The sequence below is a fragment of the Ruditapes philippinarum genome, unplaced genomic scaffold, assembly GCF_026571515.1.
Source record: "Ruditapes philippinarum isolate M1 unplaced genomic scaffold, ASM2657151v2 ctg10425_1_1_1_1, whole genome shotgun sequence".
Classification (NCBI taxonomy): Eukaryota; Metazoa; Mollusca; class Bivalvia; order Venerida; family Veneridae; genus Ruditapes; species Ruditapes philippinarum.
In genome coordinates this window covers 1-27,677 of record NW_026857561.1, presented here as the reverse complement: position 1 = coordinate 27,677, position 27,677 = coordinate 1, and the positions used below count along the sequence as shown (strand labels likewise).

The 27,677-nt window shown below is 32.8% G+C and overlaps 1 protein-coding gene across 1 annotated transcript; it reads left to right on the top strand.

Annotated features, from left to right (window-relative positions):
- Positions 1 to 1,550: 1,550 nt before the first annotated feature.
- On the top strand, positions 1,551 to 19,052 carry LOC132750158 (ketosamine-3-kinase-like). Its single transcript, XM_060740102.1, has 7 exons — positions 1,551 to 1,641; positions 5,329 to 5,432; positions 5,822 to 5,984; positions 10,343 to 10,393; positions 10,976 to 11,117; positions 13,264 to 13,438; positions 17,706 to 19,052. The coding sequence occupies exons 1-7, from the start codon at positions 1,567 to 1,569 to the stop codon at positions 17,779 to 17,781; spliced, it is 786 nt and encodes a 261-aa protein (XP_060596085.1). The 5' UTR covers positions 1,551 to 1,566; the 3' UTR covers positions 17,782 to 19,052.
- The last annotated feature ends 8,625 nt before the right edge of the window (positions 19,053 to 27,677 follow it).

Genomic DNA, 27,677 nt, shown 5'->3' with positions numbered 1-27,677 from the left:
GCTGGAAAAATCAACGAAAAATCTTGGCACCACGCTCTAGGATGGCCGACTTGAGTGTACAGTCATCCATATGGGCTTTCTGGCGGCGACCTTAAATAAACGCATTAAAAAAAAAGAAAAAAAAAGTATACACGGTAACATCATCAATCACAAAACATACAGGATCTTTAAAAATGGCATTGAAGTTGTATAAATTATGTCTGTTTTAAGATTAAATGATTTACCAATTTCTTTGTTTGTCTGGTCATTGGTTGATATCTTTAGAGCCTTACTAACAGCAGCATTTGCCACTTGGCAAAAGTTTAGCAGCGTCTTCCCAGAAAGTCATTAATTTAGTCGAGGGACCTAAAGATGGCAGCAATGTCCAATGGGAATAGGCCTGCCTCATCAAAGATTTTTACAGCAACCTCTACTGTTGTACTTTTATCCTATGCTTGTGTGAAAAGACATCCAAAAGTTCTCTTTGTAGCAAATCGCCTATATGCTCACTCAGCTACCAGTCATGGACAGGTTACGGCCATTTAGGTTTCATTTAGGTCCAGGAGTTGCATGACATTCTTAGCTTGTTCCAAATGACAGTATATGTCTGTGCCATTTTCAGCATTGTCATGAGTTTTTGCTTTACAACTAACAAGAAAGGGTTTTTAACTGTTTTTATTGCTGGGAAAAAAAGGGCATTTTGCCATACCCAAAAATTTGCACCTTACCAAAAAATTAAGAAAAAAAGTTTAAAAGTTTGATAAAAATTTACGATTTAAATTAATTTTTGATATGATTATCTTACAGGGGGGATAAATCAAATTGGGGGTCTGTTTTGAAAAGGGAAAAATTTTGGAAATTTTTAGTGTTGAAGAAGGGGTGTAGGGCGGTTTTGGAGGTGGCTGTATAAATCAAGGGGCCACATAACCACTGATTTAAAAATGGAAAATCTTCAAATTTAAAATTTTTAAATCTCATTTTGGGGGGGGGAAGGGAAAATTTTAATGTTTTTGTGTGTTAGTAAGGTTATGTTTAGAGATTTTGGATTATATCACACTGAAAACAAGTACATGAATATATAAAATTATGATATGATATGAAGTAATAATGGTTTAAAATTTGTTAAATAGATTATGTAGCACAGTGTCAAAGGTTGCTGTCTTAGAATATATCGTTTGAATTTCTTCATAATAAAAATTATATACATTAAAAAAAAAATGTTTTTAGTGAAGATATTAAATAAGTTGCATATTTAGAACATAGTTATATGCCCATAAAAGTTTATTATTGTAGGATTTCAGGCTTATATTATATTAGGATTGTCTGAAAAAATGTAGTCAGTATAAGACATTATAGATTGTGACAGTATGACATATTAATAAATTAATAATAGTTTTTTAATATATATCGAAATCCTCTGAAGTGGAACTTAACTATTTAAGCAATTATTAATGTTTCACTTAAGGTTAAATATAATTTCACTCTAAATTAGAACCAAAAAATATGACTGTTGTTCTTAGAATTATAAAATGAATTATGCAGTTTTATGATAACTTTGTTTATATTTATTTCGTAAAGGCTCGCACAATGTTTGAAGGAGAGTATGCAAGTCTTGAGGCACTTGGAAAACCAAACATTGTCAGAGTACCAAAACCATATAAGGTAACATTCTTATCTTCAAACTGTAACTGCTAGATAATGAATTTTCACAAATGTTGTTTTTACCCAGAGATGATAAATCATCTAAGTTACCCATGATTTCATTTAGTTGAATTGAAGAAATGAAGCTTCTTTTTTAGCTCACCTGTCACAAAGTCTGTCCGTAAACTTTTACTTTAAATGACATCTCCTCATAAACCACTAAGCCAATTTCATCCAAACTTCACAGGAATGTTCCTTTGGTGGTCACTTTTAAAAATTGTTCTAAGAATTTAATTCCATGCAGAACTCTGGTTGCCATGGCAACCGAAAGAAAAAACTTTAAAAATCTAGAGCTAGAGCTTAGATATTTGGCATGAAACATCTTCTAGTGAGTGTCTACCAAGTTTGTTCAAATAAAAGCCCTGGGGTCAAAATTGGCCCCGCCCTAGGGGGTCAATGATTTTCCCAATATGCATAAAGTAAAAACTTAAAAATCTTCTTTTAAAGAACCCAAAGAGCTAGAGCTAAGATATTTAGCATGAAACATCTTCTAATGAGTGTCTTCAAAGTTTGTTCAAATAAAAGCCCTGGGGTCAAAATTGGCCCCGCCCCGGGGGTCATTGATTTTTCTTTTATGTGTAAAGCAAAAACTTAAAAAAATTGCTTTGAAAAAACCCAAATAGCTAGAGTTTAGATATTAAACATGAAACATCTTCTAGTGAGTGTCTACAAAGCTTGTTCAAATAAAAGCCCTGGGGTCAAAATTGGCCCCGCCTCGGGGGTCATTGATTTTCCTTATATGTGTATATAGCAAAAACTTAAAAATCTTCTTTGAAAAATCCCAAATAGTTAGATTATTTATTAAGTATGAAACTTCTTCCAATAAGTGTCTACAAAGTTGTTTAAATGAAAGCCCTGGGGTCAAAACTGGTCCCGCCCCAGGGGTGTCATTGTTTTGAACCATATGTGTATAGTAAAAACTTTTTAAAAAAACCCAATGAGCTTGAGCTTAGATGTTCAGCATGAAACATCTTCTTATGGGTGTCTACCAAGTTTGTTCAAATAAAAGCTCTTGGGTTAAAATTGGCCTTACCGTGGGGGGGGGGTGTTCATTATTGTTTTTCATTATATGTGTGTAGTAAAAACTTAACATCATGAAACATCTTCTAATGGGTGTCTTCCAAGTTTGTTCAAATAAAAGCCCTGGGGGTTTAAACTGGCCCCGCTCGGGGGGCCTATGTACAGGTGAGTGACCTCAGGGCCATCATGACCCTCTTGTTTTAATTTGCTCTTTGCATGTTCAGCAGTCAACATAATTTCAGAGAAATGTTTTTATATATAAATATATAAATAAAAACTATAAGTTATTATTTAACTGTTTGGTCTGAATGATAAGAATCATTTTTAGAATAATTATAAAAAAATAAAAAAATGTAATTGTCATTTCTACTGGTAAATGTTTTAAGTGTTTATAAGTTTTGATGATATTATATACATGTATGTATTATATGTAATACTAGCGAGAATATAGGCCAATGCATCAATACACTGATTTTATTTGTTATCTACATGTATTTTGATTTCACCTATTTCTATCTAATGATACAATTAACTGTTTACTATAATAAACATTATATGGTAAAATTTAATATACATGTACTGATACAGGCTGTTGTTAAGTTTACAGCATAATGATGTATAGTTAGTAAAAAACAACAGTTATTCTTAGTGAGTAAAGATTTGCATTGATTCTTAGGAAGTGAAAATTTATATTTGTTTTTAGTAATAATCCCTAAATGATTATTATTGAGTAAATAATAATAATAATAATAATAAACACTTTATTTCATGAAGGTAACATATTAAGAAATACAAATCTTATTTACAATATGGCCTTCAATTAAACAAGATAATGAAAGTCACAAATATGTACACACATATTAAAAACAACATAAACAACAACCATTCAAATTGACAGACACATGCATACATCAGATTCATTTAAATTGTATATCAATCAAATATTTTTTCATATTTCTTTTAAAAGCATATAGAGACGAAGACTCTTTAATATATAAAGGTAAATTATTCCATACTTGCATTGCATTATTTCTAAAAGTTCTTTTAACATATTTCGTATTAGATCTTACATGTATTATGTTTCTATTTGTAGTTGATCTAAGTGTATACGTTTGATTTTTCGAAAACACTATGATATCTGAAATGTAGGAAGGAGTCAATCCTTGTATAGATTTAAATACTAATAATGCTGTATGATACGTGCATCTATTTTCAAAAGTTAACCAGTTTAATTTAAGGAAAAGCTGTAAAGATGGCGTTTTAACTGGTTTACACAATATTATCTTTGCTGTGTGTTTCTGCAGTTTATTCACTTTTTTCAAATTCAGTTTTATTACAAGTACTCCATATAATACAACAATAATTTAAACAAGGTAAAATATAGGCATTATAACACATTTATTTCGTTTCAGTGGATAAAAAGTACGATAAACGCTTTATGAGAGCAATTTGTTTTTTGTAATTTATTACAGACGTGCTTTATTTGAACATTCCATTTTAAGTTTTCATCTAAGTAAATACCTAATAATTTCTGTGATTTCGTTTGACATAGACATGTACCTTCTATATTTATATCTAAAGAAGGTTTGGATTTTAATTTATTTTCTGACCCTATTATCATACAAGTGGTCTCTTTCGGATTTATTGCCATGTTGTTTAATTTACACCATATCAACATCACATTGCAGAGTTCTCTGAATCACTTCAATTTTTTTATTTGATGCATGCATAGTAGTATCGTCAGCATACATGTCTATGTTAGAGTGTGTTGTACTAAATGGCATATCATTAACGTAGAAAATGAAAAGTAAAGGGCCTAATATAGACCCTTGAGGGACCCCTGATTTCACTGTTCCACTATTTGAATGACTATTTCCATATTTGATAAACTGTGTTCTATTTTCAAGATATGATTTGAAGAGTTTAATTGAGGTGTTTGAAAATGTGTACAATTTTAACTTATGCAACAATATGTTGTGATCTACCAAATCAAATGCCTTCTTTAGGTCTAAAAATACTGTGCCTATCAAACAGCCCTCATCTAAATCGTTAAGGAAGGATTCTATGAGTCGTATTAGAGCTGTTTGACAAGAATGGTTTTTTCTGAAACCCGACTGACTTTCATGAATAATATTAGTTTCGTATATATAACTATGTAATTGTGATGCAATATGCTTTTCAAAAATTTTTGATATGGTTGGCAAAATTGAAATAGGTCTATAATTATTTGGATCTTCTTTTGGTCCATTTTTGTAAATTGGAAGTACATATGCTTCTTTCAGTTTATCAGGAAAAATGCCATTTCTAATGGAATTATTTATTATAGAAGCTATAGCTATGCTTAAATAGTCACCACAGGCTTTAAGAATACGCGGCCCAATTCCATCATTTCCTGTTGACTTGTTTACATTTAGTTTATCAATAAGTAGTTTCATTGACTCTTAGCAAGTTGTCCCCAGTGATTCTTAGTGAGCAATTTACCATCTTTACTATTACTTTATGGGGTAGGGACATTTGTTGTGCAAAAAAATTCCAATAATTGATTTAAAACATATCTTTTTATCTAAAAGTTGTAGGTCTCTTTATTTTTTTGTTGAAGATTGTAGGTCTGTTATTTCTTTGTTAAAGGTTGTAGATCAGCCAGGAGGTGGAGCAGCTTTAGTGATGGAATACATTCAGTTTGGTGGAGGCCTGTCAAAATATTCTGCTTTACTCGGCCAGCAGCTGGCAAAGTATGTTGAACTTTATTTCTATTCTTTATGATGTTACTCAGAATAAAATCTTTGGATGTCTGATGCAGGCAGCAATATCTCAATTCTGAAATTCTGAATCAGAACATCTTTCACTAAATACAATCATGCTATTTATTTCTCTGTTTCTACAAAATTTTATTAAGAGCATTTGTTACAGTGAAACCCGTCTTTTAAGGAAATTGGAAAAATATTTGGACAATAACTGTTCTCTTAATGTACTGTTATTGTCCAAAAATTCTCCACTTTCTTTAAAAGACTGATTAGATGGTAAGAAATATGAATATCTTTATGATGTGCTAATTATATTTGTATCAGTGTTTTCACTCTCAAGTTGTCATTGTTGTATAATACATTATTATACAACGTAGGTTACATTTACACAATGTGACACTGGAGAAGAAGGAAAAGAAATCTGAAGGTAGTGTACATAGAGACGAGTCAGCTGAAGAATATGTGAGCAAGTTTGGATTTCATGTAAACACATGTTGTGGGTACATAGCTATGGATAACACATGGAAGGATGATTGGCCAGTATGTATGTGTTAAATTTTCATCTAAACCATTAGCCAATTGGCAGCAGCATATTCTACCCAGTTTAACCAGTACATACCAGTATCAGTCAGCATAATGTCTGATCATGGTCTTTGTTATTCACAATTCAGTCAGTATGTACATGTATTTTGAAATTTGTCCCCAAAAAATGATGAATGGCTTTGTCCAGATTGAAGGATGGACAAACCCATTTTAGATTCTTTATTTCTGAATGAAACTTTTTTATTTCTCTCTAAAAGTGATCTAAGTGGGTTTTGTTGAAAGGCAAAGCAGTACAAGTAAAAAAACTTATATGATTTATTAGCTCACCTGTCACAAAGTGACAGGGTGAGCTTTTGTGATCGCTTTTCGTCCGGCGTCCGTCCGGCGTCCGTCCGTCGTCCGTAAACTTTTACTTTAAATGACATCTCCTCATAAACCACTAAGCCAATTTCATCCAAACTTCACAGGAATGTTACTTTGGTGGTCACCTTTGAAAATTGTTCAAAGAATTGAATTCCATGCAGAACTCTGGTTGTCATGGCAACCAAAATAAAAAACTTAAAATATCTTCTTCTAGAAAACCCAAAGAGCTAGAGCTTAGATTTTTGGCATGAAACATCTTCTGGTGAGTGTCTACCAAGTTTGTTCAAATAAAAGCCCTGGGGTCAAAATTGGCCCCGCCCCTGGGGGTCATTGATTTCCCTATATGCATATAGTAAAAACTTAAAAAATCTTCTTTTAAAGAACTCAAAGAGCTAGAGCTAAGATATTTAGCATGAAACATCTTCTAATGGGTGTCTACCAAGTTTGTTCAAATAAAAGCCCTGGGGTCAAAATTGGCCCCGCCCCAGGGGTCATTGATTTTCCCTATATGCAAATAGTAAAAACTTAAAAAATCTTCTTTTAAAGAACCAAAAGAGCTAGACCTTAGATATTTAGCATAAAACATCTTCTAATGGATGTCTACCAAGTTTCTTCAAATAAAAGCCCTGGGGTCAAAATTGGCCCCACCCCAGGGGGTCATTGATTTTCTCTATATACATATAGTAAAAACTTAAAAAAAATCTTCTTTTAAAGAACCAAAAGAGCTAGAGCTAAGATATTTAGCATGAAACATCTTCTAATGGATGTCTACCAAGTTTTTTCAAATAAAAGCCCTGGGGTCAAAGTTGGCCCCACCCCAGGAGGTCATTGATTTTCCATATATACATATAGTAAAAACTTAAAAAATCTTCTTTTAAAGAACCCAAAGAGCAAGAGCTAAGATATTTAGCATGACACATCTTCTAATGGGTGTCTACCAAGTTTGTTCAAATAAAAGCCCTGGGGTCAAAATTGGCCCCGCCCCAGGGCGTCATTGATTTTCCTGATATGCATATAGTAAAAACTTAAAAATCTTCTTATAAAGAACCAAAAGAGCTAGAGCTAAGATATTTAGCATGAAACATCTTCTAATGGATGTCTACCAAGTTTGTTCAAATAAGAGCCCTGGGGTCAAAATTGGCCCGGCCCTGGGGGTCATTGATTTTCCAAATTTCCTTATATGTGTATAGGAAAAACTTAAAAAATCTTATTTGGAAAAAACCAAATAGCTAGAGTTTAAATATTAAGCATGAAACATATTCTAGTGATTGTCTACAAAGTTTGTTCAAATAAAAGCCTGGGGTCAAAATTGGCCCCACCCGGAGGTCATTCATTTTCCCTATATGTGTAAAACTATAGCAAAAATTGAAAAATCTTCTTTGAAAAAACTCAAATAGCTAGAGTTTAGATATTAAGCACGAAGCATCTTCTAGTGAGTGTCTTCAAAGTTTGTTCAAATAAAAGCCCTGGAGTCAAAATTGGCCCCGCCCCGGGGGACATTGATTTTCCTTATACGAGTATAGCAAAAACTTAAAAATCTTCTTTGAAAAAACCCAAATAGCTTGAGTTTAGATATTATGCATGAAACATTTTCTAGTAAGTGTCTCCAAAGATTGTTCAAATAAAAGCCCTGGGGTCAAAACTGGCCCTGCCCAGGTGTGTCATTGTTTTTAACTATATGTGTAAAGAAAAAACTTAAAAAAATCGTCTTTTAAAAATCCCAACGAGCTAGACCTTAGATGTTTAGCATGAAACATCTTCTAATGGTTGTCTACCAAGTTTGTTCAAATAAAAGCCCCGGGCTTCAAACTGGCCCCGCTCCGGGGGCCTATGTACAGGTGAGCGACTTCAGGGCCATCATGGCCCTCTTGTATGAAATTATGTCATTACTACTAAAATAATGTCCCAATAAATGGACTTACATTTGTAACTATTATTTACATAATTATGTATATTACATATATCAGTCATTACTGAATATAGTGTTTGTCATAGCCTATTTATAAAATACCCTTAAATTAGTGAAAAATTTAGCAATAATTGTACATGTATTTCTATTGATAAAATACTACTTTGGTAAAAGATCATCTTTGATTTAAAGACCACATATGAAAATTAAAGTTCTTACAGTTACTAGAGGTTATATTGATTTAAGTAAAGAACTTGAAGTATGTGCAAGTTAATTGAAATTTTTAGCTCACCTGTCACAAAGTGACAGGGTGAGCTTTTGTGATCGCTTTTCGTCCGGCGTCCGTCCGTCCGTCCGTCCGTCGTCCGTCCGTCGTCCGTCCGTTAATTTTTGCTTTAAATGACATCTCCTCATAAACCACTGAGCCAATTTCATCCAAACTTCACAGGAATGTTCCTTTGGTGGTCACCTTTAAAAATTGTTCAAAGAATTTAATTCCATGCAGAACTCTGGTTGCCATGGCAACCGAAAGAAAAATCTTTAAATATCTTCTTTTAAACAACCCTAAGAGCTAGAGCTTAGATATTTGGCATGAAACATCTTCTAATGAGTGTCTACCAAGTTTGTTCAAATAAAAGCCCTGGGGTCAAAATTGGCCCCGCCCCGGGGGGTCATTGATTTTCCCTATATGCATATAGTAAAAACTTAAAAAATCTTCTTTTAAAGAACTGTAAGAGCTAGAGCTAAGATATTTGGCATGGAACATCTTCTAGTGAGTGTCTACCAAGTTTGTTCAAATAAAAGCCCTGGGGTCAAAATTGGCCCCGCCCCGGGGGGTCATTGATTTTCCCTATATGCATATAGTAAAACACTTAAAAAATCTTCTTTTAAAGAACTGTAAGAGCTAGAGCTTAGATATTTGGCATGAAACATCTTCTAGTGAATGTCTACCAAGTTTGTTCAAATAAAAGCCCTGGGGTCAAAATTGGCCCCGCCCCAGGGGGTCATTGATTTTCCCTATATGCATAAAGTAAAAACTTAAAAAATCTTCTTTTAAAGAACCCAAAGAGCTAGAGCTTAGATATTTGGCATGAAACATCTTTTAGTGAATGTCTACCAAGTTTGTTCAAATAAAAGCCCTGGGGTCAAAATTGGCCCCGCCCTGGGGGGTAATTGATTTTCCCTGTATGCATATAGTAAAAACTTAAAAAATCTTCTTTTAAAGAACCGTAAGAGCTAGAGCTTAGATATTTGGCATAAAACATCTTCTAGTAAATGTCTACCAAGTTTGTTCAAATAAAAGCCCTGGGGTCAAAATTGGCCCGGCCCCAGGGGGTCATTGATTTTCCCTATATGCATATAGTAAAAACTTAAAAAATCTTCTTTTAAAGAACTGTAAGAGCTAGAACTTAGATATTTGGCATGAAACATCTTCTAGTGAATGTCTACCAAGTTTGTTCAAATAAAAGCCCTGGGGTCCAAATTGGCCCCGCCCCAGGGGGTCATTGATTTTCCTTATATGCATATAGTAAAAACTTATAAAATCTTCTTTTAAAGAACCCAAAGAGCTAGAGCTAAGATATTTAGCAAGAGACATGTTCTAATGGGTGTCTACCAAGTATGTTCAAATAAAAGCCCTGGGGTCAAAACTGGCCCTGCCCCGGGGGTCATTGATTTTCCTTATATACATAGCAAAAACTTAAAAATCTTCTTTGAAAAAACCCAAATAACTAGAGTTTAGATATTAAGCATGAAACATCTTTAAGTAAATATCTACAATGTTTGTTCAAATAAAAGCCCAGGGGTCAAAACTGGCCCTGCCCGAGGGGTGTCATTGTTTTTAACTATATGTGTATAGTAAAAACTTAAAAAATCTTCTTTTAAAAAAACCCAATGAGCTAGAACTTAGATGTTTTGCATGAAACATCTTCTTATGGGTGTCTACCAAGTCTGTTCAAATAAAAGCCCTTGGGTAAAAATTGGGCCGGGGGGGGGGGGGGGGGGGGGTCTATATACAGGTGAGCGTCCTCAGGGCCATCATGGCCCTCTTGTTTTTAATAGATTTCAATTTCTTACATTTTAGTCATTCTATGCTGCTAAAATAGAAAAACAGATATCAATGATTGAAACAAAGGTAAGTTGATAATTATTTTGTATTCTTTCTCCATTACCCCTAAGCCTGCTTGTGGAAACCAGCAATTTGCATGTACCCGTGCAAGCAGTGCAGACCAAGATCAGCCTGCACATTGTCAGCACTGTTTTCTATGATAGGCAGTACATGTATATATTTTGAAATTTATGGTTAAAAAACAACTTTTTGATTATTTTACCTTTATAGATCATACAGGTAAGACCATTCTGCTGCATGGATTTATTTGCTATTAAATTTTTTTTCAACTTTAACTTAACCATAACCTCATCTGTTGATCAATAATTGATGCGCATTTGGAAAAAATTAGGCTGTCATTACATAATGGACATATTTCATAATTATAGAAGTACAAGAAAAAATATTTAGAAAACAAATCATGCAAAGACACATAATGTATGAAAAGAATATGTGTTTTGTTGCAATCATTTAAACAGGTTTTATATTACTCATTCAATATTGAAATATTGTCGATATGCTTTGCACTCAGAATCAATGACAGCTGTAGCAATGGCGATACTGTAATGCAATCCCTAATGAGACATGTGTACTTGATTGTAATTTCAGGAAGGAGACAGAAAAGCTAGGGAATTATGGAACAAAATTCTTGTTAAATTTCCGAACTTTTTTGAAGGACTTGACATTAAACCAGCAATAGTACATGGTGATTTATGGGGAGGTAATGCCAGTGAAAATGATGAAGGCCCTGGTAAGTGGTACAGTACTGTTGTATTGTAAGTTACATTTTTCCATGAGCTGTAATGTGTTTGCATAGTTTGGTTTTAAGTCACTCTTCAAATCCTGTAGGGACATTGGATTCTTTCATGTGAGGAAGCTATCCAGCTAGCTTATGGAATGCCAGTGGTTCTACTCAGGTGTCCGTTTGTACTTGAAATAATGTTTAGAAGGAAACCCGAGGTCTTTCTCCTCCAGTAATACTGGAACGTCGCCATTGTAATTAACTATACTGTGTCGCTGTGTAGTAAAATTTAATCAAACAAACAAGCAAAAGTCACACAAACATTGTAAAATAATATCAAACTTAACTTTACAAGTACTTCTTTGTGCATTATTTCAGGTACATGTGGGTACTTGAATAAATTAAACATCCTTTCATAAGGTAGCTAGATAGTTTCCTTACATGAAAGGATTCAAAGTCCCTGGAGGGATTCGAACCATCAGCATTGAAGGACAAGTGATTTAAAGTTGGCTACTTGAACCAGTCAGCCTTGCAAGTCCAATTAACATCTGTAATAGCAATGTAATATTAAACAGTAAGAGCTTTTTATGCTCCCCGAAGGAAGAGCATATAGTCGGAGCATAAAGTCGCCACCTTGTCCGTCCATCTGTTGTCTTGTCCGGAGCATAACTTGAAAACCCTTGGAGATAATTTGTTTAAACTTCATACAGTGGTAGAGGGCATTGAGGGGGAGTGCAGTGTGAAAGAACCATAACTCTATTTTACCTGGTTTTTGAATTATCTCCCCTTTTAGAAAAATCTTGTGCGGGACATAACTCTTAAACTATAAGAGATATCAACATGAAACTTTGTAGGTAAATAGATCTCAATGGGTAGATGTGCAGTGAACAAGAACTATAACACTTTTTTGCCTTATTTAAGAGTTATTGCCCTTTGTTAATTTTAACACTTTGAACTTTGTCTGGAACATAACTTTAAAACTATTAGAGATATTAAGATGAAACATTGTAGGTAGATAGATCTGATTGAGTAGAAGTGCAGTGCAAAAGAACCATTATTTGTTTAACTCTGTTAAGCCTCATTTTTGAATTATCTCCCCTTTTAGAAAAATCTTGTCTGCATTGCCTTATTTTGGAGATATTGCCCTTTGTTTATTTTACCTTTTTGTACTTTGTCTGGGACATTACTCTAAAATTATAAAAGATATCAACATGAAACTTTGTTGGTAGATAGATCTCATTGAGTAAAAGTGCAGTACAAAAAAACCATAACTCTGTTTTTGCCCAATTTTTAAATTATCTCTCTTTTAAAAAAGTCTTGTCAGGGAAATAACTCTAAAACTACAAGAGAAATTATAACTTTGTAGGTAGATGGATTTCAATGGGTTGATGTGCAGTGCACAAGAACTTGAACCCCGCCTTGCCAAATTTTGTAGTTATTACCCTTTGTTCATTTTTACATTTTGAACTTTGTCCGGGACATAACTCGGAAACCATAAGAGGTATCAACAATAAACTTTGTAGGTTGATAGATCGCATTGATTAGAAGTGCAGTGCAAAGAACAGTAACTCTGCCTTGCCTTATTTTGGAATTATTGCACCTAGGGACATAACTATGAAACTACAAGAGGTGTACTTTACTGTGTCCAAAACCTATTCGGGGAGATCACCCGGCTCAAACCAGGCTCTTGTTTAACAAATTATACATACTAGTCTTATTTAAAATAATGTTACGAAATAAGCTGTATCAGTTTGCTTTCTTGACTAACCAGTGCTGGTGTCATGAGAAAATGTGATAGTGGACTCAGTAAGGCTCAAACCCATGACCCTTGGTATGAGTTAAAGTCATGTTAAGCATAGCACTAGCACCTCCATTATTATACTATAGGAATTACATTAATAGCTCAAGGTTCCAAAACTTCACAACAGATTTATATGCATGTGCTTTTAATGATAGCTTTTGAGTCAGTAAATAAACAGAAATATTATAGATTTGTCTTATTTAAGCAAATTACTTCAATCATGAGGGAAAAGAAACTTTTCTCAAAGTTTGCATAAATTGGTTGTGTGTGTTAGGCTGTCCTTTTAAAATTCAGAGACATATTTCTGTACCTGAGTGTAGCATTATAAACAATTTTTGTGTGTGCATTTTTCAGTAATATTTGACCCTGCAAGTTTCTATGGTCACTCTGAATATGACCTTGGTATCAGTTATTTGTTTGGAGGTTTCAACTCTAAATTTTATGGTGCATACCATGACGTTATACCAAAGGCACCAGGATTTCAGAAGAGAAAAGAACTTTACAAAGCTTTTCATTATTTAAATCATTGGTAAGCAAACATTTTATTAAGTTAGTTTGTCAGTGACCTTGATTTAATCTTGTTTCTGACATTTATATATCAAAATATAACACCACCAAATGCAATTAAATATAAGAATGTTTTCCTGTATGATAATACATTATACTGATGTGCCATAGAAGGGTCATTAACCCTTACACTGTACCATATGTTAAACTTAAATAGACTTCTTCATCTTTTATAAATCTGAACAAGGACATTTATCTTTTTCATGAAAATAACTAACAGTGCAAACCTTGATCAGATGCCATTGATGTGCCAGACAATCTTGATTTGTACTGGTTGCATGACTAGATTATGTAACTGCCAGCGTGCTTAAAATAACATTACACTTGCCTGTTAACTATGAACACTGCTGGCAAAAATAACTGGTCTTTACCATATGGATGGAACTAGGCTAGATTGCACATTTGTGCAGCTAATTTTCCATGTATAATTGTCAAGGTTAACCGCGACACTGGCATGTGAAAGAAATTTTAAAATTTAAAAACTTAGCATAGCATTTTCAATGGTGCCCTGTTAAAAATGATAAATGAATTAAATCTTAGTGACATTGTGCCCATCCAATGTTATATAGTGAGTGAACAGGTGAAAATTAAGTTACTATTTATACCAAAATTCCTTTCAATTTCATAATTTACTTTGTATGAGCGATAAATATTTCACATGGCCCAAGGAAATTTTTATATTTGCCTGTAAAAAAAAAGTGGGAAAGTCTTTTATATTTAAGGCAGATTTATATTTTATTCTTAAAAAATTTCCAATAGCAACTGTTGGTCAATCAACATTGTAACAGTCAATCTTTTGAAATATAAAGTCAATTCAGCTCAACTTGACAATCGCCCCATTAAAGCAAAAAGGTACCAAGCGACATTTTGGCCAAAAATGACTTTTTAACATTTTTCATTATTTTTTAATGTTATCTTTAATCTGTAGAAATATCTCTGTAGTATCATGTTTATTTACAGATATATAAGGTTATGTAAAAAGGTACAATGTCAATATTTTCCCATTTAGTAATGCAAAAAGGTACCATATGCATATCAGTTTGAGCAAAAAGGTACCAAGCGTCACATTAGTACCTTATTGCATTGTATGACTTTACAAGTTTTGAGCATTTATTTTAATGCAAAAAGGAACCATGTGTCACACGGTCCCTTTCTGCACACAAAGAATTTACGACCCTTAAGATTATTTTATATATCAAAATGTTTGCTTGGTACCTTTTAGCTTTTTAATGAATACACAATCTAGATATTGCTAAGGACATCAAATATAACAATAAATCCCAGAGTATTGTTTCTGTTTTAAATTGAGGAATGATAACAGTGTGAAGATAATGATAGTGTATAAATGACTTCTTCACAAAACTGTGGATATAAAAAGAAAAGTAACTCTTGCCAACAAGATACATGGGGTATAGGGAAGGAGAAGCATGACAGGGAAGCGTACATCTGCAAATAAACTAGATTATGATATAGTTAAATTGGTGAAACAGCATAAAGAGTAATTTCCTAAAATGAAATCTCATTATACAAGAAAAAACTGAAAGAAACAATACCTATCTCATGACTATGACTTAAACATTAACAAAATGTGGATACTGTAAACTATTGAAAGTGAAAAGAAGGAAATAAAACCTGTTAAGCAACATACATATAGGAAGGCAGTAGGCACACTAGATGGCACGATCAAGGAACAATATATTGAACATTAAAAACAGAAAGAAAATTCACAAGAAGAAAAGATTTAAAATAAAGTTGGAGCAAAAGGTGAACAAGCGTTTCTGTTGCATGTTTTGATCTCAAGGCCGTTGTAGCAACCCCTTGCTCATTAGCGAGTGAGCTTTACTATTTAAGAAAACTCTGTTGCTACACAACTTGACAGTATATTCCTTATGAGACAAAAATGTTGCATTCATGTATGGGATAAAACCAACTGCAAAGAGAGGTGAAATAGCTTCCTGTTTAATAAAAAACCCTTTTCTACTTGCCAAAGTGGTTATGTCAAATAAGTCATATATTTTTCAGATTCATACGGGGGACAAAACAGAAATTGATTCATAGCTGCGTCTCTTCTTTTATATTATTACAAGTTCCAAGTTTAAGATTGATCACAAATTTCTTGTATCGGGTCACTCACAGATGGAGTGACAACTTGACTCTTGAAGGGGCAAAGAAAAACATTCCTGTATAATTATGTATCATTCAATTGTGTTCTCTTATATCACTGGCCAGAAAATCACAGCCATACGTTGCTGTGTCAATGAAATATAACCATGTTTTTGATTCCAAATACTTCATTAAAAAACAGTGTCTGAGACTCAAAACATCCATTGACGGACAAAGAGTAAACTGGCTACAGGTGGAATGGATACAGATACCAAAGGAAAGCCCAAAGTCAGTATTTGTAAATTAGAGCTACAATGCTGAAGATTTTATGGAAATAGAAGTTTAGAATACAGAATCTAAAGTATTAGTGGACAAATGGTGAACAATATATGAAGTTATGATACCAAACATCCAGTTTCTATTCAAAAGAAAAATGACTTGGTTACTTTGTGTGCAAAGAAAATTATCCAAAAAGAGTTCCATAATTATAATGCCACTTAACCAACATAAAGGAAAGAAAAGGATTATGTCACAATGGAATCGGATGAGAATGATTCTGATTTTGACTAACAATGTAAGAGATTTTGACATAGGCATTGAGATTGATCACAGAGGAAGACTTTCAAAACATGCAGTGTGATAGTTGTATCAGATATTTACTGAAAACACAAGAATTTCATATTATTATTTGTATCATTGTAGAATAAAATTGTAACCAAATGATGCTTTTTAGCTCGACTATTCGATAAGAATAAGTAGAGCTATTGCAGTAACCCGAGCGTCGGCGTCGGCGTAACCACTTATGTTAAAGTTTTTGTAATAGTTCAAATATTTTCAAAGTCCATAGACATATGGCTTTGAAACTTTGCACACTTGTTCACCATCATGACCCCAACCTGTAGACAGGAGGAGGTAACTCTATCAAGCATTTTGACAGAATTATGCCCCTTTTTCGACTTAGAATTTACATTAAAGTTTTTGTAATAGTTCAAATATTTTCAAAGTCCATTGACATATGGCTTTGAAACTTTGCACACTTGTTCACCATCATGACCCCAACCTGTAGACAAGAGGAGGTAACTCTATCAAGCATTTTGACAGAATTATGCCCCCTTTTCGACTTAGAATTTACGTTAAAGTTTTTGTAATAGTTCAAATATTTTCAAAGTCCATTGACATATGGCTTTGAAACTTTGCACACTTGTTCAACATCATGACCCCAACCTGTAAACAGGAGGAGGTAACTCTATCAAGCATTTTGACAGAATTATGGCCCTTTTTCGACTTAGAATTTACGTTAAAGTTTTTGTAATAGTTCAAATATTTTCAAAGTCCATTGACATATGGCTTTGAAACTGTGCACACTTGTTCACCATCATGACCCCAACCAGTAAACAGGAGGAGGTGACTGTATCAAGCATTTTTTTTACTATCAAGCACTAAGAATAGTCGAGCGTTGCTGTCCTACCGACAGCTCTTGTTGTTAATATTGTTTGGACAAAAAGGTGCCAACTGCCATATGGTACCTTTTTTGATATATTCGACAGCAAATGTTAAAAATCATACAATGCAAAAAGGGGCCAAGCGATCATATGGTACCTTCTTGCTTTTGTCGGTCAAAATATTTATTAGTGCAAAAAGGAACCATTTCCTTTAATTGATTAATTATCACTAATTAGTAATATATAAGCTTTCCAACTTTTTGAGCATGTACATTCAAACATTATCTAAATATATGTGAAGTTTCTTTGCCATGTTGTAAAAACCTGATTTGATATGGAACTTCAAATCTTTAAACGCGATTTTCTCGAAAACATGAAAATGTCACTTGGTACCTTTTTGCTTTAATGGGGCGCAATGAGAAATGAGCAAAACATGATTACAACAATGATTTTTATTTCTAAGCCTTTGTCACCTTAAAATTGTTTGCCTATTCAATGTATGCATAAAATAAACTGAAAATGTTTGAGAAACATACTGCGAGAATTTTTTGATAATAAAACAAATTACACATGTACACTAGAAATTAAGTGTTCACATTGACACATAATTAACAAATTACAGGTGTTTTCTCTGTCATTTTTAAACCACTAGAGCTAATTACTGTTTCTTTTTGTATATTTCAGGAATCATTTTGGAGGCGGCTACAAGGGTTCATCAATATCAACTTTACAAGCTTGTGTTAATGCTGTTTACAATTGAAGATATATCAATATTTGTATTTGATATACATTTACATTTAGCTTTCAGAAATAAGCTAATTGATGTTAGTATTTAGCTTTGATGTCACCTGCCATAACCTTTAAGCTTCAAGCCAGGAGCAGCATAATCAATTGCCTGTATGTTTGCCCAGGTTATTTCACAGTCTATATATAGACAAATGATTTTTTTTCCAGAATTAACTGTAAAAATAACATACAGACAAGATAAGAAATGACAAGTGAGGAAAATCAGATTTTTCTGGCCCTGCATGCAAGGGTTTCTAGTCCATCTTAGTGCCATAGTGTTCATTTAATAAGATTCATTTAATTATTGTAGCCTGTAAGGCTGTTTATTACAGCAATATGTCACACAATTTTGGTGAATGTTTTTGCATCCAAAATAGTGCACATATTTTGTTTTCAATAAAATTTATTAATTATGATAAAAGATGTAAATTATGTCTTAACTAACACTTTTATTTGTTACTAACGTAACCAAATGAACAGAAAAGTTGTTTGTAAAGGTATAGAATCCATGAATGATATTATCTTAACCACCCAATTGTAGGAGATTGAAATACTGTCACAAGCAGAACACAAACAACTAATTTAATATTTTTAAGTATAAACTGTTTATTTTATAAAATCATGAGTGAATTTGTACCGGAATTGGACTGTTTACCTATTTATGATATACCCATGCTGCTTTTCACAATTACTTAGTATATGTTTGGGTTTATCCGTGTTGTTCTATAGAAATCAGAAACTTCTAAGGGATCGACGGCAGGGGAATGTTTCTAATTTCTTTATAACAGCTACAGATGAATACTAACATACTTAGTGTCAAGCTTTATTTGTCCTTTATTACCTCACAACTATTACAAACACAGTTCTATGAAGTATTATGAAAAATAGAAGGCGACTATGAACGGAATTTGATATAGTATCGAATTTTGTTCTTCTATGAAAATTAACACACATTATTTTTAAGAAATACAGAGTTTTTATAGGATGGCAAATAAAGCTGGATAGAAAATGCACCATAATTACATGGCCTTCAAGGTTGGCATGGTCATATTACCAGTTTTGCTGTTATTCTATGCTTACACCTTTTATCAGCAAAAACAAATTGATTATTATATCTCTCTGTATATTGTGTCTGTGATAAAGAAATTATTATTTGTGTTACTCAGTATTAGATTTTGTTTAAAAACTGAGAAACATGTATCGTTTGTTGTTCTTATTCAATACTTAATGTGCGTACTAGTATATTACATGTATTTAACTAGAGCTTTCTTGACAAAAATAAACATTATATATATAACATAAATCATACATGATACATGATGTACATATATAATTATATATCTCCTTTTTACTAAAAGAAATGTCCTAGTAATAATGACACTGATTTTCGCCTGTTTCAAAGATATTGTCTAGCTATTATGAAAGCTTAGTCTTCTATGTCATCATCCTGCATAAACATTTTTTAAAAGTTATCCACATAAATTGGAATATAATATTTGCTTACCATGACAAGGTGCAGTTGTTGGACAAGGGGCATATTTCTGAAAACTGTATTTTTTAGCTCACCTGTCACTTTGTGATCGCTTTTCGTCCGGCCGTCCGTAAACTTTTACTTTAAATGACATCTCCTCATAAACCACTAAGCCAATTTCATCCAAACTTCACAGGAATGTTCCTTTGGTGGTCACCTTTGAAAATTGTTTAAAGAATTTAATTCCATGCAGAACTCTGGTTGCTATGGCAACCAAAAGAAAAAACTTTAAATATCTTCTTCTAAAGAACCCAAAGAGCTAGAGCTAAGATATTTAGCATGAAACATCTTCTAATGAGTGTCTACCACGTTTGTTCAAATAAAAGCCCCGGTGTCAAAATTGGCCCCGCCCCAGGGGGTCATTGATTTTTCCTATATGCATATAGTAAAAACTTAAAAATCTTCTTTTAAAGAACCCAAAGAGCTAGAGCTAAGATATTTAGCATGAAACATGTTCTAATGGATGTCTACCAAGTTTGTTCAAATAAGAGCCCTGGGGTCAAAATTGGCCCCGCCCCAGGAGGTCATTGATTTTCCCTATATGAATATAGTAAAAACTTAAAAATTTTCTTTTAAAGAGCTAGAGCTAAGATATTTAGCATGAAACATGTTCTAATGGATGTCTACCAAGTTTGTCAAAAAAGAGCCCTGGGGTCAAAATTGGCCCCACTCCGGGGGACATTGATTTTCCTTATATGTGTATAGCAAAAACTTAAAAATCTTCTTCGAAAAAACCTGAATAGCTAGAGTTTAGATATTAAGCATGAAACATCTTCTGGTAAGTGTCTACAAAGATTGTTCAAATAAAAGCCCTGGGGTCAAAACTGGACCTGCCCCAGGGATGTCATTGTTTTTAAATATATGTGTAAAGAAAAATCTTAAAAAATCTTCTTTTAAAAAACCCAACGAGCTAGACCTTAGATGTTTAGCATGAAACATCTTCTAATGGGTGTCTACCAAGTTTGTTCAAATAAAAGCCCTGGGGTTTAAACTGGCCCTGCTCTGGGGGGCCTATATACAGGTGAGTGACTTCAGGGCCATCATGGCCCTCTTGTTTGGACTTATGCCCCTATTTTACTTAGAATATTTGTCAAAATTGATAGTCATTGCCCTTGAGAGATAAGCATTAACTACATATATGTATGTGGTGCTCTTGTTTGTTAATTTCTTACTGGTGTTGTAAATTATTAAAAAGAAAAAGTATTTATTGTACAGGGTGAACTTTCTCTTTAAAGAAAAAACTTTTATTTGAGGTTTATTGATGCCAGCACTATTAAGTGTTGAGAATTGAGTACCGCTTAAGCCGGTGCTGGGGGGGGGGGGGTGAGGGATGTTGCACGTATTCATTATCCCTCATGTACAGACTCAATAAAACTGTGTCTGCAATTCTCTTGTAATTTTGTTGTGATTAATGCTTCCGAGGGATCACTTTGTTTCCAGATTTTTATTTGAAAAATGAAGTTGTCACTTCAATAATGTATTTGCTTCTTGAGAAGTTAAAATGATCATGATTAAAAGAAATCGCTGTCTGAATACATTAAGTGGGTAATTGCTTATTTACAGACTACAGAATGCCATTTGTTATCTTATAACTATAAATATGTTTGTTGACTTATCTAGCACAAACATTGGGGAACTTATAACATTTCAGTCATGTTTTCCAAAGGTATTGCACAGTTACAACATAAGTTAATGCATTGTGTTATTGTTACATTAAAGAAATAAAACAAAAAAATAAAACCAGTTTCTGTTTTACTTGTACACCTTCAGACAACAGTGATATGATGCTAGTCTAAATGCTATTATAATCTCTTAATATTTGCTCTTTTGAAAAAACATCTGAGAAGAATAAATATATGTTTGTATCTTTGTAAAATGTTCAAAGGTATAATATACAGTTATCTTTGCATTTAGAGGAAGTCTTTTTTGGAAACAAAAATGTTACTGTAATTCAATCGCCTCACCATGCATTATTTGAAATAGAAAATTATGGTATTCATATTTCTGGGACTACTTATGTGGCAAGAATCGAGCTGAAATAGGACATAATTTTCATAGTATTAATTTAACAATAGCACATTTTTTTCTTGTAATCATAAAAAGTTTGACCATTTTTTTGTGTGAACAAGTCTGTCGGGATTTTTTTTATTTCTTTTACTCTTTCTTTTACAGCCAATGAAGCACATGTTTGCATTCAGTAATGTTCAAAGGGGTTGAACTGTATTGTGATAAAAAGTTAATTTATCATATATAAAATACTTGCCTGCTTAGCAGCTTAATTATCATTGTTTAACAGGGGAGTACTCTATAGAATTGGAAGTATAAATGTGTGTTAATTGGAACCAGGAAGTGAGATCACAGCCTCAAATAAATATACAAAGTACAGGGAACATCCATTACAAGGGTTATTATTTGAGCTACATAGTGACCACAATATCAGTGTGGGCAGTTTTTATGCAAGAATATCCATCGCAGACTACTTGGTAATCAAAACTTTTTTTGTGCCTGATCTTCTAATCAATGATAAAACTTGCCTGTTTTTCTTTCTATCCATTATCACTAATTTGTTTGAAACTTGCAAAGAATCTGAAATAATGAGAACAAACAAGTGTGTTTTAAGTTAATACCACTTTATTGTCATATTAAATTCAAACAGTATACATGAATGCACAATTTCTCTAACCCTTCCATGCAATATTTAGTTTGTCACACAAGCACACTTGATAACATATTGTACAACTAAAATAAACAAACATGAGAATTATGAAATTAAACAATGACACTTCAACAACATCAAATTCATATACTGTATTACCTCAAATAGCACTTCATTTTACTATGTATTCTATTTATAATTAATTTCAATTAATTTCTAACCAATGAGAGATGTTGAATATGCAAGATGTTTTTATTTTCTGACAACAAAAGTATGAAATTTGAATACCTCATTCCAAGATGGGACATAATATAAAACAAAACAAGCAACTACATACTAGACAGGCAGTCTTATGTTGGCGTCCCCTTGACACACAGTTGATTAAATCAATTGGTAAACGTAGTGTTTAAATTGTATTTATGTTGACATTACCAAAAATTATATTGATAAATATTCATAAAACCATGTAAAGATCATTGAAATACTGTGGGGCTGTTAAAAAATCTTACCCCAGCTTGCTTATATGATACATTCTGAATTTCTAATTTGCATGTTAATATACTTATTGTAAATTTCCAAGAAAAATTTGAAATACAAAAATATTTGGATAAAAATTATGATTATTTATGGATCATTAATTAAGGATCATTAATTTTGAGAACAAAGTCAAAGTTTGGATGACCTTTTTAAAGAAATTATCTGAAATTTGTTCATATAAAATCCTGATCCTACATCTTTTGCATGTATGAGGCTAAAGATATACTCCAAAACCATGACTAACCTGATGCAGAAAATATATAGCTTAATATATAGCCTGGTGAACATAATGTACAGAACACTTCAAATCATTTTATTTTCATATAAAAGCTATTCTAGTCCAACACTGTTTTTTTGCAACTTTATCATAGAAGCAAAAATATTTGAAGTTACATTACCTTGTTACAGAAATACATGTATATACATGTATTTTCTTTTTGACAAAACGTTGACAACAACAAAACTTATCAAAATAAAAAATAAACAAGCAAACACTCTTTTTTATATGCATAATGTATATGTGATTGATGAGAAAATTACATTATCAAAGGTATTTAAGTTTGGCTAGATGTTGTATAAAATCTTTGCTAATTTATTTAATTTTTATCTATGAAAAACTGTTGTAAAATTTGGGAGTAATTGAATTAACATAACTTTGTACTTTCAATAAAAGCTATTGGCAAAAAAAAATGAAGATTTTTCAAATCCAGGTTAAAAATGAAAGATGTTTCTTTGGCATTGCTTTACCCTATACAAAACAAGATTGCATTTGAGAAAAATGCTATGCCACCGCATTAATACAACACTAAATAGTAGTGTAGGAACAGATTTTTTTGTTTCTATACAATTTTGAAGATTGTCATAATGCATAGATCCCTGACCAATCTTATTCTTATTATGAGATTAGTGGTTAAATCTGTTGTTAACTCAAGAAAAGATCGGAGTAGGAATATATCAATGCACTCGAGTCTAGTGAATTTGGTGGTGAAGGTCATATTTCACACAGCCTAAATTTCATGACTACATCAAAGGACAACACAGTAAGACACTTTGTCAAAATCTAGGTCAGCTGAAATCAAAGTTCACTTTACATCTTAATGATTTAATCTGTGCACATGGTTCAAATTTCATAGCTGTACATCAAACGACAAGAAAGTAGGTCACATCATCAAAATCTAGGTCACCTGATATCAAAGTTCAATTTTACAACTAAAACTGTGCACATGGTCAAAATTTCATCGCTGTACATCAAAGGACAAGAAAGTAGGTCACTGTCCCATTGGGCAAGGCAAAATTTTGGACCCAAGGGTTTAATTCAAAACAATCTTGATACAGTCCACCAAACAACATTTCAAGTCAAATATCTAAGCTGTAGCTTATGTACATAATGAAAATCAATGACACCCGGGGCAAAACCAATTATGACCCCAGGGCTATAATATGAACAATCTGGGTAAAGGTTCACTTTGCAAAGTCTCATGCCATATATTTAACCTTTAGCCTTTGTCAATTCAGAGAAGAAGATTTTTCAATTCAGAGAAGAAGATTTTTTAAGTTATTACTTTATACATATAAGGAAAACTATCGCCTCTTGGGCAGGGCAATCTTAACACTAGGGGCATAATTAAAACAACTTTAGTACAGGACCCATAGATGATATTATATACCAATTATCAAAGCTCTAAGCCTTGTTCCTTCAGACAAGAAGATTTTTTTAATTTTTTAATATATGTACATAGTGAAAATCAATGACCCCTGGGGGGTGGGGCCAATTTTGACCCCAGGGCTATAATTTGTACAACCTTGCTAGAGGTTCACTACATAATGTTTCATGCAAAATATCTTAACTCTTGTCTTTGTAAATTTAGAGAAGAGGATTTTTTAAGTTTTTACTATATACATATAAGGAAAACCTATGGCCCCTTGGGCGGGGCAAATTTTGACACTAGAGGCAAAATTTGAACAACTTTGGTAGCGTACCTAAAGATGATATCATTTAACAAATATTAAAGCTCTAAGCCTTGTACCTTCAGACAATAAGATTTTTTTGATTTTTTTACTATATGTATATATTGAAAATCAATGACCCCTGGGGTGGGGCAATTTTTGACCCCAGGGCTCTAATTTGAACAATCTTGCTAGAAGTTTACTTCACAATGTTTCATGCAAAATATCTAACCTCTAGCATTTGTCAATTGCTAGAAGAAACTTTTTTACTATAAGTTTTTACTATAAGGAAAACCAATGACCCCCAGGGCGGGCCAATTTTGACCCCAGGGCTATATTTGAACAATCTGGGTAGAGGTCTACCAGACAATGCCTTATGCAAAATATCTAAGCTCTAGGCCTTTTGGGTCTTTACAAGAAGGTATTTTAAGTTTTTACTATATGTACATAAAGTGAAAATCAATGACCCCTGGGGCGGGGCCAATTTTTGACCCCAGGGGCTATAATTTGAACAATCTTGGTTAGGGTCTACCAGACAATGCCTTATGTAAAATATCTAAGCTCTAGGCCTTTTGGGTCTTTACAAGAAGGTATTTTAAGTTTTTATTATATCTACATATAGTGAAAATTAATGACCCCGGGGCGGCGCCGATTTTGACCCCAGGGCTATAATTTGAACAATCTTGGTAGAGGTCTACCAGACAATGCCTTATGCAAAATATCTAAGCTCTAGGCCTTTTGGGTATTTCCAAGAAGATTTTTTAAATTTAGTCTTATAATTCCTTTTGGTTGCCATGGCAACCAGATTTCTGCATGGAATGAAATTCTTTGAACAACTTTGGAAGCCCTTCACCCAAGGATCAATCCTGCCAAGTTTGGTTGAAATTGGACTAGTGGTTTTTCACAAGAAGATTTTTTAAGTTCACTATATAATCTATATAACACACACAAACAAACACACACACACACACACAGGTGAATCGCTATATGCCACCGCATCGCAGATGCTGCGGTGGCATAAAAATCAGAAGCAAAAAAATTACATAAGGAGTCTGTAATGCAAGCAAAAAGCCTAGCCCTTGAGTAAATGTCTTTACATAGCCACTAGTATATTAACTGAATTTCTAGAGTAAAACCCTAAATGAGTTTGTATGAAAGGCTAATATATTTACCATTTACAACCTTAATGAGATTGAACAATTTCTCCACATCTTTCTACTTCTCCATTTGAAATCTAATTAACAATTTACCATCTTTCATTTTTTTTTGCTCTATTCAAAATAATGATGAGCTCCCAACAGGCCAGAATGTGCTACTGAACTTAATGCTTAAGACATAGATAGACAGTCATGAGGAATAACATTTATAACAACATTTTGGACAAACACTCAACATTTATACCAATGCATACACAGAGATCTGTAGAGTTGCAATGTTTTATGTATAAAATAAATAAAATATAGCATCATTAATACAGACAGCACTTTTTATTGTAAACAAAATTGTAATTGGGATATACACAAAAACATGTGTAAGATGTAATATCTCTATAAATTATCAACCTATCCTTACAAGCGAGGCAAAATTTCTCCACGACAATTGATGTGAAGACATTGAGTCTAATGGCCAATTATTTCTCTCGGCTGATTCAGATATCAGGAAGTCAGTCATTTAGGGAGAAATTGGTTATTACTGGTAAGTTAACCTAAATAGCCAGTTAGGTTGATCAATTGTCGAGAAATGACAAAGAAATGTGTTAACTAGTGTAAAAACAGAAAAACAAACGTTAGTTTAAAGGCCCATTATTCCTCAGAAATGCTTTCTCAAAAGCATTTTTAACTACGACATACTTTTCTAGTATCAAAAAAGGTAATCATATTACTTTGTTTACATTTTGCTACTCTTATGACAAATTATTTCACAGTTATTGCTACTTTTGTCAGTTCACAAGCATGATGAATTAAGTAACATATTTGTTTCTGAAGCATAATGTGGCTAAATCACACCTATCAGCAAATTCTTATATAGACAAACATTTGCTCACAAAATATTCAAGTTAATGTTTTCCAACAACAGACTTTAAGACAGTCTTAACTGTACATAACATTTACACATGTAATATTATATGTAGTATGACCCTGCTTGAGAACAAAGCTGTTTGTTTTGAATATATATACATGAATAAACTTGATTGTTCATTTTATTGTTTTAAATGTTTTTTGTTATATATTTCAAACACTCATGCATGTAAAGCAATACCATTATCAAACTCATCTCATTACACCCCCCCCCCCCCAAAACCACCAAACATAAAAAACCAAACGTAAAGGAGCAAAATAACAGATAACAATTTTTAAAAGTTGGCAACAGGTGGATAGATCAAAGGTAATACGTTTCTAGTATAGCATCTTTTTTACACAGATAAATTTATTATTTCTCAGTTTTGTTTGTTCACTGTGGAGCAGAAATTATGTTCTACCCACCAGACCAAGCCAATGACACTTATTCTTTTAGAAAACACCACTCATGGCCTTTTAAACCTTATTGTTATTTGGAATCCTTATCTCCATTTTTTCACTGAACATGACATGTTGAAAATATTTTACTTTTAAGATGCAAAGAGCTCTCAAATACTTCCACAAAAATTCATGTATACACAAAAACAACATCCAGAAAAAGGCAAAACACGCAAATTATAACCAAAAATTACTGAAAATAAACAAACAACTACCTGTGTAATACACATCATTCATTCATATCATATCTAAACAATGTGCAAGTTCTGTGAATTCACAAACATGTTGAAAATATTGAAGCAAAATAATGTACAACAGTCAATATTTATAATAAAAACTGTATAAATTTTACTGTTAAATTTCTGCTTCAAAAGAATTTATAAAAGGTTTCTTATAGTTACAGTTGTATAAATGCAAAACTTTTGACCCTTAAGAAGTTCATGGAACTTATCAAACCTGCATTTTTTTTCTCAATTGAAACTGTATGTTACAAAGTTAGTTGAATACAAATAAGATTCAGTAAATGTGCTATTTCACTTCATTTAATGGACAATAAACTGTCTTGGAAACAATTTCATAATTTTCTTTGAACATGGGTAAAATTCATACTAATAAAGTAACTTAAGGGGGTTTGGTTTTTCTGATTCTCAAAATAAAGAAGCCCAATATAAATGCTTTAAAAA

Bases quoted from the DNA above. Each gene is read 5' to 3' on its own strand.
- LOC132750158 (XM_060740102.1), top strand. From the start codon at position 1,567: ATGTTTGAAGGAGAGTATGCAAGTCTTGAGGCACTTGGAAAACCAAAC. The intron at 1,642-5,328 runs GTAACATTCTTA...TCTTTGTTAAAG, and splicing joins GAGTACCAAAACCATATAAG to GTTGTAGATCAGCCAGGAGG. The intron at 5,985-10,342 runs GTATGTATGTGT...CTTACATTTTAG, and splicing joins CATGGAAGGATGATTGGCCA to TCATTCTATGCTGCTAAAAT.